Raw genomic sequence first — 18,363 nt, forward strand, 5'->3', positions numbered from 1 at the left:
AAGTCCAATTTCAATTTAATGTGAAAACCAGTGGCATGCCACTTATATTAGAAGGTTTCGTATATTTTTCGTAAGAGTGTCACACCAGCTTGATTTGGCCCTCTTATATAGTTACGTATTTTAGTCTAATAAAACATCAAATGTTAAGGATTTAGTTTTAAATGTTTATATACTTGAATGGTATATTCACAGTGTATGTAAGTTTTTTTTTATATACATATTTTATTTTTATTTTATCACAATCTTCAGAAATGTATTGTGATAGAATTATTGTCTTCCCGTTATCTTATTCGCCGAAAGCTTGTTCGCATGCACTGAACTATGCACGTTTACACAAATTTAAATTTAAACTACAAGTTCCATTGTAAATATGATTTATTCCCATATTAAGCTGGTATCATAAATTGCAACATGCAACATACATATATAATTGCCATCTTAATCAAATATTCAGTAGAGCAATTTTTGGGGTATTCAGATTCAGAAAAATAATAAAGTAAAATTTATTCATTATAACTCTCTGGCCTCTCGTCTTCATTCACTTCTTTTCCCACTTCTTCGACTTCCGGTATTTGTGCCTCGTTTTTAAGTAAAAGCTTTTTATGTCCATCCCAACATTTCCTTTTGTTGTCACACCGTTTCATAACGAATGGATTACTAAGATGTGGCCGGTAGATAATTTTAACACGATGGAAATGACCACTATCCTCACTACTTCTAACATTTAACTTTTTATTCGATTTTAAAGCTTTGACGTTTTCTGCTGATAAATCAATATAATGAGTATGCGGACCCGGATTCGATATGGTTGCCATTGACATTACCAGCGTAATGCCACTTTTCACAGACAATTTGATCTTTTCCTTTCTCAATTTTTCAATACTCTCATCTTCAAGTACATTATGGAACATTTTCAGATATTTGTTATTTTCCAAAACTATGTCTTTAAGAGATTCCATTTCTTTATACGCGGTGTTTCCTTCGCTGTAAAGTGGCACGATTGGGTATCTCTGACGAATGATACCTATATCTTTAATTTCTGGAAGAAACACCCGGATACCAGCTGACCGGGTATATCTTACTTTTCCATTGCGATCTAGCACACCGATACCTCCGTTTCCCGTATTTCCCCTTTTCTTTTCTTTTCCACTATAAAAACTTTGTGGGGTTTGGAAAAAATACCAACTATTTGTACCATTATATGCTGTATGAATATCATTACCGCCATTTCGTTTCCCATTCTCGGTAACATATTGTGCTTCCGGGTCATTCTTGTAATGACCTTTGTAGGTTATATTATACGGATTCCAATTGCTAAGTGGGTTAAGGTATATGATTTCAAATGGAACAGCGTATGACCATCGCTGGTTGTAATATTTACAAGGTTTGTTCTGTAATGATTCTTCTTTTGAGCAATAGTTTAAACTTTTCCCTCCAACTTGTGGTTGTGATGTCATCGACATAAACAGATTGCTGTCAGAAAATGCTCGTTTTCGTAACGATAAACGCATGTAATCAGGTCGAATCTCTTCCCAGAATCGATGATAATATGCACTGTTTAATAGCTTTTTCTTTTTCATGTTTTTACCATCAGCACTATATGCTGGAAGATTTAACGCTTCGTCTGTCAAGTTCCCGCCATAATTGTCTAATCCGGGTATTTCGCCCATTAAGCTGTCAATTAAAGCTGGATTTTGATTAAATCTTTCATTCCATACGTTACTGTCACGTTGGTTTAGTTTAAAACGGGCACGTCTAGTCTTCGTCTCCTCCTCTACTGAACGTAGGAACATCATTCTCGAGCTCAAATCATCGACCATGCGCAAACGATTTAATGGAAGATCACACTTCAACGGATGACAAACAATTCTATATATCCATTGGCCGTATAATGGGGAATTCCCATTTTCAATATTAATTATTGTTTTTGGGAGCCATCCAAAATTTTCAAGACCGTCTTTCCGTCCACCATAAGATGTGAACATTATTTTCTCTTCAAGGTCATCAAAAGTACTCGCATCAAACTGATGTCTGTCACTTAAAAAAGGTTCTAGTATATCAGTATGATTATCATAGACCCACATTCCCTCTAGATAACACAAAACAGGTTTAAAATATTTGCGGTAGTCCCTTTCTGTGTAATTTTGATCATTAAAGGCCCTAAACCACTCACGCATTTCTTGTACCTGTTCAGCCTCTGTATGTTTCTGTGTTACCTCAGGTGGAACATCAGGGAAAGGTATTTCCTCAGTTTCTAAGAAATTTTTCGATGTCGTACTTGGCATGCGCAGTTCAGGATCATTGTGTCGTGTTCTGAATTCAACTCCATTTAACACGGCAACAAATTCACCGACACCGATTGTACGTTTCATATGGGAATGATCATGAATGGCTGCAACTCCCCTTTTTGACCTCGTTGTCGGAAAGTGGTACGGTTTGGTTCCATCGTTTATAATTCTCGTTTGTTTCAAACCCGAATCACCGTCACTACGAATTTTTTCTTCTATAAATAATTGTTGTAGCATAACTTGTCGGGAGAGCTTACCCATTTCTCTCTGTAGTCTCTCTATTTCCCCTTTATTTGTGGAAATCGTCCGAAAAAATAAAATCACACAAAATAATTGCAGTAAATTCACTGATCCATATTTTCTATCCATATCCAAAGATGATCACTTTTGATTATTTTATAATGCAATAGCTGCACTATATGGTTATTGGCACGTTGTGTAGTTGTCAACTATTTGAATCATTTACAACTGTTCGCATCTGAAAAGAAATAAACAATTTAAATGTTGCGTCTGTGAAAATGTGCTTGAACAAAATTAAAATGAAGACAGTGTTGGTGTATTGCAATTGTTTAGGCCTATAGATTTGCCAGCTTACAGTTTTTTCTTTTTATTTGACGAAGGTTATTTTAAATACACATGTGGTATGCAGCGATATGACTTATATGTAATTTGCGCACATCTTTATCATATTTTATTGTCCAAAACATTAACAATAGGATTAGACACAAGTTTTGCAACTTAGAACGTCTTCTACATTACATACAAATAATAAATAACCGAACAAAAATGACATACATAATAATAACATCATCATAAACAATATTAATATGAAGACATGAAATTAACATGAATTTAAACGACATGGCTCATCGATTCCTAAAAGTCGAGTTGATCGTAATTTTTTTTGATAGACCTACCTAATAGGTTGTTTTTATCTTGGAAAAAATATTCACTCTAAATGTAAGTTATAATTGTATTTCAAACAATTAAATTAAATTGTTGTTGTCAACCGATAGGATTTTATAATAAAATCACATTGATGATCCATGTCTTAGGAAAAAATGAACAATTTCATTCGAAGTCAACAAAAAGTAATTACTACATTATCATTGGTATATATTTAACCATAATGTCTATAAACTATGAAAAGTGATTGGTCTCTTTAATATAGTTCTGCACTTTTATAAAAATTAGAGTGTTTATGTTCATATTAAACAAAGCATTGACGTACATTAAATTTTCAAAGTCGGTAGGTATTTTTTCTTTTCTAAGTTCAAAAAATAAGTTATTCCTTTGCACTGTATATAAATTTTTACACGAGATGAAATAATGTTGAGCATTTTCGTATAAATAACCACATTGACACATTGCGTTAGGTTTAATATTTGCGTGATACAGATCCATGTTAAGGGCACTGCATTTGTTTCTTAATCTTGTGTGTAAAACATTTAAATATCGCCAATATTGTAATATGTAGGGGGTGATTTATTTTTATAATATTTCTGTTTAATTTTTAATATAAACATATTTAAAGAAAGTTCATTTCTAATACTTAAATCGAGCAAATTCCACAGTTTGATACTAGATGGAGTAAATGATTCCTGATAAAGAGACAGTCTGCAAGAGGTTTGGTATATATTTTGACTGCTTCGTAGATTGTAATTGTTTGTTTCTGCAACTGAAGGGGGTATTAAATCTTATAAGTATTCTAGGGCGTCCTCTTTCCTAATTTTGTAAAATAAAGTTCATTTCTTAGCTTTCCGTCTAATCTTTATTTTTTTATTAGACCAGTGACAATACTTGCTGCTTCCTGTTGTAATTTTTCTAATCTTTTAGAATTCAACTATCCACAATTATTCTAGAACAGGCCTTATAAAAGTTAAATATATTTTTTCTAAATATTCCCTTTTTAGTCGGAATTTCAAACGTCTAAGAACATTTAATTGTTTTGATACTTTTTCTATTAAGAATCTACATGCTTGGTCCACTTACAGTCACTGCTAAAAAATAGGCCTTAATGTTTATGACTAGTAACTGTATCTACCCGAACTCCGCCAAAATAAAAAATCAAGTTATTTTTTGAATTTTTGTTACTAAATAACATGATATTAGTTTTATTTGGATTGAATTTAACTAGCCAATTATTTGCCCAGGAATTAATATTTTGAAGATCGATATTTATCATAGATTGGAGAGTAGTTTCACCTGGAGCAGTATGTCCAATAGATGTATCGTCTGCAAACATTCTACTTAATCCAATCATATCATCTGCAATGTCATTAATGAATATCAGAAATAAAAGAGGACCCAGTGCCGAACCCTGTGGAACACCAGCTTTAAGATTACACTATTATGAAGTCGCCTCTTTTAATACTACCCTCTGAGTTCAATTTGTTGAGTAACTTTAAAGCCATATTAATAGATTGTCTTTTATACCATATCTTTCTAACTTCAGAAGTAGACCCCTTATCCATACTCGATCGAATGCCTTGCTTACATCGGCAAAAGTTAAAGTTGTATAGAATCTATTGTAACATACATGGCACTCTTCTTGTGTCCCTTTGTAAAGATTTGCAGTTGAGACTTCTTAATGGGAGATTACTAGGCGATTCCTTAGGATTTTTTACTTTTTATAATTCTAATGGCCAAAGCACAGTTGATTATATGTTAACAACACCTAATTTATTCTATTGTGTACAGCATTTTATTGTTAGATCTCCAGTGGAATTGTCTGACCACTGTTTATTATCTGTATGCTTTAAATCATGTACTCAAAGAGAGACAACTCTTGAGTCTCTTTCTGATGTTGGTAAATTTCAATGGGAACATTCCATGTCAGACAATTATCATGATGCTTTATTACATAAAGAGTCTGTAAATGATATATTAGATCTAATGAACAATATTGATGATGAAAACTGTGATGATATTGATTTTCTTGTCTCATCAGTTAATAAAATTTATGTAAATGCAGCATCAGAAACTTTAGTATTAAAAAAGAAAAGTTCTCGTCCATCTAATAAGAGAAAAAGAGCTAAACCAAAAAAAGCATGGATGTCCAATGATTGTCTTTTGCTGAGGAAAGAAGAAAGGTCTCTTGGTAAAAGACTCCAAAAGGATAAAAATAATGCTAACCTTCGCCAAACATATTCTAATTGTGTAAAACATTATAATAAACAAAAAAGAGCTTAAAAGCAGAGTTTTATAGGACATTTATTAGTAAATTGAATAGCCTAGAACACAAAGACTCTAAGTCCTTTTGGAAATCTATTAACAATCTAAAAAATAACCACCAACAGGCAACCAGTCCATTATCAAAGCAGGAATGGGTAGAACATTACAAATCCTTATTAAACTCTGATTCAGAACTTAATTTTCCTGATCATCTTGAAAAATCAAAGGACAATCATTGCTCTCTGGATTACCCATTTACTTGTAGTGAAGTTAAAAAGGGTATCACTAGACTTAAATCTGGTAAGTCTGGTGGTCCTGATTTGATATTGAATGAGTTTATTAAATGTAGTGCCTCATCCATGGTACTAGTTATAGTAAAACTTTTTAATAAAATACTACAATGTGGAAAATTTCCAAAATCATGGAATCTGTCATATATTTCTTCAATTTTTAAATCAGGTGATCCAAATGATTGCAATAACTATAGAGGTATATGTGTCTCTAGCTGTTTAGGTAAATTATTTACTTCATTACTACAAAACAGATTAACTGTGTTCATAGAGTCTAAAGACTTGTTGAGTGCCAAGCAGGGTGGTTTTCGTGAAGGATATAGAACAAGTGACCATATATTCATAATGAAAACTTTAATTAATAAATATTTAAATAAGTGTAAGAAAAATCTTTACATTTGTTTTGTGGACTTTAAAAAGGCATTCGACAGTGTTGTAAGAAAGGCATTACTACATAAATTGCTCAAAAAGGGAAAAGGTGGGAAATTTTATGACTTGTTAAAACATATGTATAGTAATACATTATATTGTTGTAAAACAGATGGATTTATTAGTGAATCATTCCATGCTATTTTAGGGGTGAAACAGGGAGACAGTCTTAGCCCCACCCTTTTTAATATTTTTGTTGATGACATCGATTCCTATTTCAACCCCGTTTTGTCTGATCCAGTTAATTTAAATCAGAATAACTTTAGTCATCTTCTTTATGCAGATGATTAATCTTAATTTCAGAAACACCCAATGGCTTGCAGCACTGTGTGGATGCCTTACAATCTTTTTGTAATGATTGGGGCCTAAATGTGAACACCAAGAAAACCCAAACTATGATTTTATCAAATAGTGAAAATAGATCTTTATTAGATAAACATTATTTTTATTTTGGTCCCCAACCATTAGAATCTGCTACAGAATATAAATACTTAGGTATAGTCTTCAACAATAGAGGTAAACTTAATATAGCAGCTGAAAATCTTGCTGATAAAGCACATAAGGCATATTTCGCCTTGAAATCAAAATTACCATATTCTAATTGTATTGCAGTGGAAAAATGGGTAAGACTTTTCAACTCATTAATTTCACCAATTATGACTTATGGATCTGAAATTTGGATCTCAGATTTTAATATAAATCTTGACACTGCTGATAAACTACCATTTGAAAAGGTTCAGAATATGATTATGAAAAATATTCTTGGTGTTCATGGTAAGGCTTCCAATTTAGCTTTACGTACAGAACTTGAGCTATATCCAGTGTGTTTTATATCATATAAACTAATGTTTAAATACTATGCTAGATTAACTGACATTAAAGTTGGAAACAACCCAAAATTTGATTTATCAAAATCTGCATTCATTGAAGATTAAAAATTGTATACACAAAAGAGCTCTTGCTGGGTACAATCATTACATAAACTAAAAAAGTTAATCAACTTTGATTCACTTCAAATATCACATAATGTGTTTGAGGACTTACTAAAAAACTTTTATAAATGCAAGATTTTGGGTCAACTTGAGCATATCAAATCTAATAACACGGGTAAACTAAGATTTTATAGTAAAATGTGCTCATCTTTTGACTTAAAAGCTTACTTAAGATTTGATATTAAGAAATATGATAGATCACTGCTTACAAAAATTAGAATAAGTGCACATTCACTTGCAATTGAAACTGGTAGGTATAGCAAACCAAAAATTTTAGCAAGTGAAAGATACTGCAAACTTTGTAAAGATAAAGTGGAAGATGAAGTTCATTTTCTTTTATATTGTCCTCTATATAAAGACCTTCGAGAGAAGTTTGATATTTTCAATAACCTTAATAATGATGATGATATTAAATCAACGATTTATTTACTAAACCCAGTAAATCTGGTTGACACCAGACAAATATGTAATTATCTAAGTCAAGCTTTTGAACTTCGTAATAAAAATCTAATGTCAGTTGGTCTACCATAAGTATAATACTGTGTAATACTGTGATATTATATATAAATTAGTACTTGAAATGTTTCTTTATGTTGTATTTGCATAAATTGTCATGTTTAATGTGTTTGTATCTTGGAATACGCATTGTATCATATGTGCTTTGTCCAATAAAATATTTGAGTTTGAATTTGAATTTGATTGTCTATAGCATACACGATAGAATGATACATCATAATTAGTTAGGATAGGGAACCAGACTGAAATTTATACAAAAGTTTATTAGAAATTAAATGATTGAATATATATGTTTATATATTATTTTTTCTAGTATCTTGCTCACGCAAGAAAGAAGTGAAACTGGTCTATAATTACATGACATTGACTTATCTCCATTTTTAAATAAAGGAGTAACATATGCCAATTTCCAATCTTCAGGAAATATATTTTGAGAGAGCGATTTATTAAAAAGAATACATAAAGGGTGTAATTTCATTTTTTACTGTTATAAGCATTCTATTACTAATTTTGTCTGAACCAACAGCTTTATTTGGACCTAAAGTAGAAATAATATCTTTAACGTCTTCTAAAATTACAGTAATTTCAGACAAAATGTCAATACCTCTATCATATGTTTGATTAACACGATTGCAAAATATTTCTGATGCACAATGTCATACTGTGGCTTCATTTATTTTCGTGAGTACCAATTTATTTTCGTGAGTACCAATTTTCGTTAGTACCAATTTTCTAGATTGAGGAAAACTTTCATTTTCGTGAATATTTAATTTCGTTGTTTCGGCAAGGTCTGTATTACATTCCTTTAGCAAATTTATAATTCGTTAAACACTTAAATTATTCGTGGTTCTCCTGTACCCACGAAATCCACTAAAATCGATATCCAACCAATATAAATGAAGCCACAGTACCATGCATTATAAACCATGGAAAACATGTCCATATGATTTTAATTTTGGATGTAACGCGTCTTCTGATTGGTTGACGTTATTTTGTTATGAGCCCATAGACATAATTTAGTCATGTGACCGTGACGTCATTAACGTTTTTTTTATGGTTTTCTACGGTTTAGAATGAAATTTAGAATTAAATTATAAGAAATGACTGTAATATTTTTTCTATCTATTCGAAATAACATAAACTAGAGGCTCTAAAGAGCCTGTGTCGCTCACCTTGGTCTATGTGAATATTAAACAAAGGACGCAGATGGATTCATGACAAAATTGTGTTTTGGTGATGTGTTTGTAAATCTTACTTTACTGAACATTCTTGCTGCTTACAATTATCTCTTACTATAATGAACTTGGCCCAGTAGTTTCAGAGGAGAAGATTTTTGTAAAAGATAACTAAGATTTACGAAAAATGGTTCAAAATTGACTATAAAGGGCAATAACTCCTAAAGGGGTCAACTGACCATTTCAGTCATGTTGACTTATTTGTAAATCTTACTTTGCTGAACATAATTGCTGTTTATAGTTTATCTCTATCTATAATAATATTCAAGATAATAACCAAAAACAGCAAAATTTCCTTAAAATTACCAATTCAGGGGCAGCAACCCAACAACAGGTTGTCCGATTCATCTGAAAATTTCAGGGCAGATAGATCTTGACCCGATAATCAATTTTACTTCAGTCAGATTTGCTCTAAATGCTTTGGTTTTTGAGTTATAAGCCAAAAACTGAGTTTTACCCCTATGTTCTATTTTTAGCTGTGGTGGCCATCTTGGTTGGTTGGCCGGGTCACGTCACACATTTTTTAAACTAGATACCCCAATGATGGTTTTGGCCAAGTTTGGTTTAATTTGGCCCAGTGGTTTCAGAGGAGAAGATTTTTGTAATAGATTACTAAGATTTACGAAAAATGGTTAAAAATTTACTATAAAGGGCAATAACTCCTAAAGGGGTCAACTGACCATTTCAGTCATGTTCACTTATTTGTTAATCTTACTTTGCTGAACATTATTGCTGTTTACAGATTATCTCTATCTATAATAATATTCAAGATAATAACCAAAAACAGCAAAATTTCCTTAAAATTACCAATTCAGGGGCAGCAACCTAACAACAGGTTGTCCGATTCATCTGTAAATTTCAGGGCAGATAGATCTTGACCTGATAATCAATTTTACTTCATGTCAGATTTGCTCTTAATGCTTTGGTTTTTGAGTTATAAGCCAAAAACTGAATTTTACCCCTATGTTCTATTTTTAGCTGTGGCGGCCATCTTGGTTAGTTGGCCGGGTCACGCCACACTTTTTATACTAGATACCCCAATGATGATTGTGGCCAAGTTTTGTTTTATTTGGCCCAGTAGTTTCAGAGGAGAAGATTTTTGTAAAAGTTAACAACGACGGACGACGACGACGGACGACGTCGCCGGACGCCGGACTAGGCGAGCTAAAAATGTGGTGCACACTGTTAAATAACCCGCTACGCGCGTTATTCAGTGTGCACCACATTTTTTATGTTATTTCTTCATAGACAGAAAAAATATTACAGTCATTCCTTAAATAACATTTTAATTAAGAACTTCTTTATCTAAGAAAAGAAATGAACATAAGTATAAACATAAAAAACAGAAAACTAATGGTCAATGCATCGTAACTTACATTATTCGTCTAAGTAATATTCAATTGAAGATCAGGTTCTTACCTCGAAATGTATTTTTTATAAACATATGTTATATTGTGTCTTTTGAGGTCCTTTTTGATAGATGTTAATTTGGACCCTATATTCGTTTCGTAAAAAGTTGACATAACAACAAAAGAAACAAAGTCTGACGACAGAAAGGATTATAAATGTTTCATTGCAATCGGCTTTACCTGAATATATGAATCTGCTTCTAATGTCATTTTCGGGAAAGTTGTTACTCATTTATGTCTTCACCTAAAATTATTCGTGAAAAGATTATTTTATGTCGAGTATACATTTTTTCTTAATCAAATTAAATTACAAAATTTCAAAAAACTTGCAAAAGTTCATTAAAGTGGTATCCAACACTTTCACTAAAATTAATTTGGCTCGTTTAATATTTATAAAATTTTGTCAAAGTATTTACTTTGACCCTTTAACAAAAATATAAAAATTTCAAAAATTTTGAACCAACCGTTTTGTCAGAAATATTACACGGGTTATATAACAGTTTGACAAACAGCAATTTTGATCATTGAGAAGTTTAATATTCCTTTTACAACACAACGTAATTAAAACGTTTAGCTGACTTTACAGAGTTATCTTCCTGTAGTGTTAGGTACCACCTTGAGTTTTAAATGTCAGGGCTATTTAAAGACTCTTGCGATATCTTGACACACATTATGATTTACCCTACCGGTTGATGTTAATATTACCAAAGAACCTCGTGAAACATCTTGAACTAATAATAATAGATCAATAAGTTGTAATTAGCGAATGTAAACGATAATCACGCATCTGAGAACATTGCACAAACAACAACCTAGACTTCCTGAGTGGAATATTTGTTTACTGTCTGTGTCTCTAAAATAATTGAAAGCAACACAGATTAACTTTTGCCTTGATGAAACGGAAACAATATCATGACTAAAATTAAAGCAATACAAATCATCGTCTTATTAAAGGACTTTTCACGTGAAAACAATATTACATCAGTAGTAAATGTCAAATCCTTTTGATTTTTTTTTCTTTTTTTGGTCTTTTTAATTTATTTGATTCGAGCGTCACTAATGATTGTTTTTTTTTTAGACGAAACATACGTCAGGCGCACATAGAATCTACGATAAGTTTATGCAATGAAGAACAGCTCTTTATTCTATATTGCGATAAAATTATAAGCAACAATTTTTTTTTTATAAAAATATAACTTGACCGTATTTTTATAATGTTAGTTCATGAAGTCACTTAAAGCAAGCTGTAAGTACTTAACCCGATGATATACACGATTTTCACGACAATCTTATGTTTTGGAAGAAAATTACTGATATAGCCAGGTATATCTTGCAGACATATTTATGAAACATTCAAACGAACTTGTTTTATATCTGACTATGCGATATGGGCTTTGCTTATTGTTGAAAGCCGTACGGTGACCTATAATTGTAAATTTTTGTGTCATTTTGGTCTCATGTGGAGAGTTGTTTCACTAGCATTCATACCACATCTTATTTTTTATACTGTAAAACTAATGTTTTGTTAAAGTTGATATGTTTCAATCGTTTTTAGTTTGTAAACTGGATTTGTTTTCCTCTAAATCGATTTATGACTTTTTAATAACGGTATACTATTATACAAGAGGAAAACAACAAAACAACAGAAACAATGAAGTGCAACCACAAACGACACACACAAAACAAAGGAACTATAATATAACAACTGCCATTTTTATCAAGTTTACTATGAATACTGATAATGACTTACCATAAACGTTGCAGTATGTCTATCTTAGCTAATTATATCCGATATATATTTCCTACTGATATAGAAACTTCAACGTTTGTGTTATAAACTATATAGACTATAATTATTAGAACAGAACGTGGATTTTCCTAAACACTTAAGATAGATACGTAAACAGTAAACATTATTGGCTTAAGTATGAACAAGACAATTATAACATTGTCAGATGGATGTGTTTCCAATAACCTCTAAGACAAACGTGTAAACATCTATAAAGATAGTTCATCCAATTAAGTGTACGGCATGTTAATTGCAATACATCTCTTGTGAGATAGCATAAACAGACTGTCGATGATAAATTGGAATTCCCAAGGTAAGTATCATCTGTTATTTCAATGTTGTTCTTTTTTAAAGTGTGTTTGTCGTTTTGATACTACATTTCAATTATATATTTGTTTTATGATATTATAATCTCATTTACATTAATTTTGTTATGTAATTATAGTATATGAATTTATTGATAATACTATCAACTGGTTTTAATACATGACTATATAATATAGGATAACAATGCGTTACCGTTTAGAAGTAAAGGAAGCATTCTTCTAGTCTTTCTATAATTTACTGTGTGATTTCATAATCATATAATCATCTACTGTTTTATACAAATTTTCAATCCTGGTATCTACGACGAGTTTTTTTTTATCACACCAAAAATATCATACCGAAATATATTTCAAGCTTTCAAGTGTAACAGAAAAATATCTATGATGATTTGTTTGGGTATACAGAAGTATCATTAACCGCACTACTTTCTATGGGTCGGCAACAAAGAAATATTGGTTGTAATTCAATTGTTATAGGTGGTGCTTCTAATCAACACGGAAGCAAAATTTGTAAAATGAAAGGTAGCTTTGAGGTCTATTGTGTCATAGGAAGTTCAAAACTAGTCATAAAGCTCCCAAGGATTTATTTATTAAAGAAAGAATGTAAGAAAGGTTTGTTATAAATCATGTCAGCATCAGATAAATACTGGGCTTGTTATATTCATCAGCAATATGGACTCAGTGTTTATAATGTCAATAAAACTAAATATGTCAGAGACTCATTTTTATTAATATTCATTAGGAACACTCAGGCTTACTGATGTCTGATCTATGATCGGGTTGTTGTCTTTTTGACACATTGTCCATTTTAATTCACAGTTTTATTGAATACTTTATAAACTTTGTGACCGATAAACCCTTTGAAAACATAACATAGACAAAACAAACATTAAATTTAGGTCGAAAAGGAGTTGAATAAAGGCAAATAAAGGCAACAGTAGTATACCGTTGGTCAAAACTCATAAATCCATGGACATAAAACAAAATCGGGGTAACAAACTAAAACTGAGGGAAACGAATTAAATATAGGAGGAGAACAACGACACAACATTAAAACGTAACACACACAGAAATGGACTAAGCATTAGACTAAATCCTATGAGAATAACAAATATAACATCAAAACCAAATACATGAATTTGGGATAGATAAGTACCGCGACACGTCTTATAGTGTGAATTCACACTAAAAAATTAGAGAAAACAAACGACACAACGTTAAAATGTAACACACACAGAAACGAACTATACTATAACAATGACCATATTCCTGACTTGGTATAGGACATTTCTAAAGGAAAAAAATGGTGGGTTGAACCTGGTTTTCTGGCATGCAAAACCTCCCTCTTTAATGGTCATGTGAAACATAACATTAAAATGACAACACAACATTACAGGACAAAAATATAAATAATATAGGAGAACATAATTGACCAAAAAAAAAACACGAATAATAGTTAACAAAAGGCAACAAGTTTAAAATTTTAATACGCCAGAAGTGCATTTTGTCCACACAAGACTTACTTGTGACGCCCAGATACAAAAGTTTGAAAGCTGAAACAAGCACAAAGTTGAACAGCATCGAGGACCAAAAGTTCAAAAAAAAAAAAAAAAAAGTGCCAAAAACGGCCTGGGTTTTCTGTTAGGTACCAGAACATCCCTATTATTTAGAATAATTTATACTTTTGCAAACAGTAAATTCTATAAAATGACTATACAAAAGATATATGATAAAACTGAAGTATTAATTAATTACAGGAAACAACCGAAATACACTACATAACCCGACGTAATGCAGCACATCCGAATAAGTTTAAACCTCAAAGCCAAGTGACGTCATATTTAAAATTGTAAAAAATAACAACAAAATAACGTCACATTTGAATTTGTAAAACAGATCAAAACAGTAGTTTACCCTGTTCAAAAGTCATAAATATATTGAGAGAAAACAAATCAGGGTTACAAACTAAAAACACATCAACTATAAAAGGAAAAAACAAAGAAACAACAAAAACACTAAAGTGCAACAAATTAAGGTGAAACCCAACACGTTCACTTAAACTAATTTGCCTCGTTTAATTTTCATAAAATTTTGACAAAGTGTGTACCTTTGACCCTATGACAAAAGTATAAAAAAATCAAAAAAATTGAACCAATCATTTTGTCAGAAATATTTCACTGGTTATATAGCAATTTAACAAACACTGATTTTGATCATTGAGAAGCTTAATATTCCCTTAACAATATAAAGTAATTAAAACGTTTAGCTGATTTTACAGAGTTATCTCTCTGTAGTGTTAGGTACCACCTTAAAAACAAACGGCAACATACATAGAAACGATCTGTTTGATAACAACTGCCATATTCTTGACTAAGTACTTGAAATCTTAGTTATTTAAGGATTTCCTACTTTATCAACGAGGAATTAGAGAACAGTATTTTAAAAATATGTCAGGTACCACAGCGTATTCGACTCATTACTATAACATGTGCAGGATACTGTTAAATTTTGTGCAGTTGAACTGCTTTCCTGAATATACTTTCTCAGAACCACTTAAACAAATAAAATTTGAAGGAAAAATATTTATATGTATTTGCCACCGTGTTGACCGTATTTTGACCTATAATGGTTTACTTTTATAAATTGTGACTTGGATAGAGAGTTGTCTCATTGGCACTCATACCACATCTTCCTTTATCTATTTGACTTGTATTCATAAGAAGCTCTATGACCAATAAAAAATTAGAAATCCACGAAATTAACCAAAGGTAAACTTTGCTTCGCGAAGTTTCTTACTTATTCGGTAAAATTTGTCAACTTAGAATTTCAGAATTTTATGCCATAAATAAAGTCATTACCAGTCCGTATCATTTAATTATTTAGACCACAAAGTTTTTACACCGGTATACTACTGTTTTCTTTATTACGTCTTACGTGTAAATTGTATTTACGCTTTATGTTCCAAGATTAATACAAGATTTGCAAATTGTTTTCAAATGCAAAACTTATGAATAATGCTTGTACAGTACAATTTCACTTAAAAAATTGCTACGCACAAACACGTTTAACATCTTCACATAGACTAACGTTAATTTAAGACAGGATACATGTCTATGTTGAAATAAAAGATGTGGTATGAATACCAATGAGACAACTCTCAACCAAGCCACAAAGCTTAAAAAGTAAACAATCTTGCCACCAAAATGCAGAAAGTTCAATACAAAAAAATCAGGTTTTATATTTTAGTCTTAGCTTCCTGATGATTTATTAAGTTTAGTTTCTATAGTCAAATCCAATGTCCACGGATTCCTTCTGCATCTTTAAGCATTTATTTTATTATCAAGAAAATGCATGGGCATTGTTCATGTACGAAATTTTAACCCACATAATAAATTGATTGAATGTTTTACAAATATTTTGTCACATAGTTATCAAAGGTACCAGGATTATGATTTAATACGCCAGGCGCGCGTTTCGTCTACATAAGACTCATCAGTGACGCTCAGATCAAAATAGTTATAAAGTCAAACAAGTATAACGTTGAAGAGCATAATCTATATTTATTGTTATCAACAATACATAGACTATATTTGATTAGAAAGTTCGTATTCGTATCAATTTTATCGGTTATCTGTCAATTATATGTTTTCGTCAATTCTATACGTATCTAGTGCTACGGCAGTATTTGATTAAAATGTTGTTATGTAGGCCTACAATCAACAGGGTCCTTTATTTTTATTGTTTTTTCTTGTCGATTTAAAAAAAATCTGAAATAGTTGTTCGTGTGGTAACCAATATTATATAGACTGAAACATTGGGGCATAGTATAACTTATCTTTGTTAAAATTTGTAAATTTATTCTTTTTATAAAATGGAGATGCTAATATGCTTTTATCTTAAAGTCAACTAGAACACACCCGTAATCTGTGACTGAATTAAAGTATATTACTATGCGTAAGCCTTATTTTAGTATTGGTTATTGTCATCTGATAAAGTCATACCTATTATAAAATACACAGTTTTCTCTGCTTTCAAATCTTTCTGCTTGAACCCGTCGACCTGGAACTTAAAAATTATAGGTAAAATTAGTTATTTGGAACAGAAAAGTTCCTGGAATGGAGTTCATCTAAATCAACAGCATTGTCCTATAATAGTTATAAATAAAGTTGAATTCTTTGGATCGCTGTTTTACGTCATGCCCGCTAACAAATTAAAACAAATTGAAACTGTACCTATACGCCTTATTTTAGGTCCAGATTTTTAGTATTCGTGTTGTCATCTTAGAAAGTCTTACTGATGTAAATACTACAATAGGGAACAATTTCATAATGGTTGAATTTAGTAGTTTCAACCGTGTAATAATGACCCGTGTATATAGCAAAATCATAATACACCGTTTGGTGGTGCGCCTGTCAGATGCAGAACGTTCATATAAGGTAATAGGTAACAGGTAAATATACTATTGATATCGGTATCGGATTCGATCCGGAACCTGTTAATTATTGGCAATATTAATTATGTTGAAAACAAAAGAGTCTGGAGTGGTGTAATTTTTAATCTACACCATTGTCCTTTATTAGCTATATATAAAGTTAAACTCTTTGATTTGTCGTTTTTAGCTCACCTGGTCCGAAGGGCCAAGTGAGCTTTTCCCATCACTTTGCGTCCGTTGTCCGTCGTCGTCGTTAACTTTTACAAAAATCTTCTCCTCTGAAGCTACTGAGCCAAATTAAACCAAACTTGACCACAATCGTTATTGGGGTATCTAGTTTAAAAAATGTGTCCGGTGACCCGGCCAACCAACCAAGATGGCTGCCATGGCTAATAATAGAACATAGAGGTAAAATTCAGTTTTTGGCTTATAACTAAAAAAACCAAAGCATTTAGAGAAAATCTGACGAGTAAAATTGTTTATCAGGTCAAGATCTATCTGCCCCGAAATTTTCAGATGCATCGGACAACCTGTTGTTGGGTTGCTGCCCCTGAATTGGTAATTTTAAGGAAGTTTTGCTCTTTTTGGTTATTATCTTGAATATTATTATAGATAGAGATAAACTGTAAACAGCCATTATGCTCAGCAAAGTAAAATTTACAAATAAGTAAACATGATCGAAATGGTCAATTGACCCCCGAAGGAGTTATTGTCCTTTATAGTCAATTTTTAACAATATTCATAAAATTTGTAAATGTTTATTAACATTTTCCACTGAAACTACTGGGCCAAGTTCATTATAAATAGAGATAATTGTAAGCAGCAAGACTGTTTAGTAAAGTAAGATGTACAAACACATCACCATCACCAAAGCACAATTTTGTCATTAATCCATCTGCTTCCTTTGTTTGATATTCACATAGATCAAGGTGAGCGACACAGGCTCTTTAGAGCCTCTTGTTATAACATGACTGCTGAAAAATTGGACCTCGTTATTTTAGTATTATAGATACGAGTAAGACCTTATTATTTTTTAGTTCAGTTTAGCTGGCCCAAAGGGACAAGTGAGCTTTTCTCATCACTTTGCGTCCGTCGTCCGTCGTCGTCGTCGTCATCGTCGTCGTCGTCGTCGTCTGTTAACTTTTACAAAAATCTTCTCCTCTGAAACTACTAGGCCAAATTTTACCAAACTTAGCCACAATCATCATTGGAGTATTTAGTTTAAAAAGTGTCCGGTGACCCGGCCAGCCAACCAAGATGGCCACCATGGCTAAAATAGAACATAAGGTTAAAATGTAGATTTTGGCTTATAACTCTGAAACCAAATCATTTAGACATGTTAGAGCAAATCTGAAAGGGGTTAAAGAATTTGTTCTGTTTTTGGTTATTATCTTGAATATTAGTATAAATAGAGATAAACTGTCAACAGCAATAATGTTCAACAAAGTAAGATCTACAAATAATTCAACATGACCTAAATGGT

General features: G+C 31.7%; 1 protein-coding gene across 1 annotated transcript; it reads right to left on the reverse strand.

The window, feature by feature from the left end:
* Window positions 1-357: 357 nt before the first annotated feature.
* Window positions 358-10,576, reverse strand: LOC143076410 (uncharacterized). Its single transcript, XM_076252167.1, has 2 exons — window positions 10,514-10,576; window positions 358-2,766 (listed from the first exon to the last, which is right to left on the reverse strand). The coding sequence occupies exon 2, from the start codon at window positions 2,655-2,657 to the stop codon at window positions 504-506; it is 2,154 nt and encodes a 717-aa protein (XP_076108282.1). The 5' UTR covers window positions 2,658-2,766; window positions 10,514-10,576; the 3' UTR covers window positions 358-503.
* Window positions 10,577-18,363: the final 7,787 nt, after the last annotated feature.

This window comes from Mytilus galloprovincialis, chromosome 5 (assembly GCF_965363235.1).
Source record: "Mytilus galloprovincialis chromosome 5, xbMytGall1.hap1.1, whole genome shotgun sequence".
NCBI classification, from domain to species: domain Eukaryota; kingdom Metazoa; phylum Mollusca; class Bivalvia; order Mytilida; family Mytilidae; genus Mytilus; species Mytilus galloprovincialis.

What these genes read in the sequence shown, in the direction of transcription:
- LOC143076410 (XM_076252167.1), bottom strand. Translation starts at nt 2,657, where the DNA reads ATGGATAGAAAATATGGATCAGTGAATTTACTGCAATTATTTTGTGTG.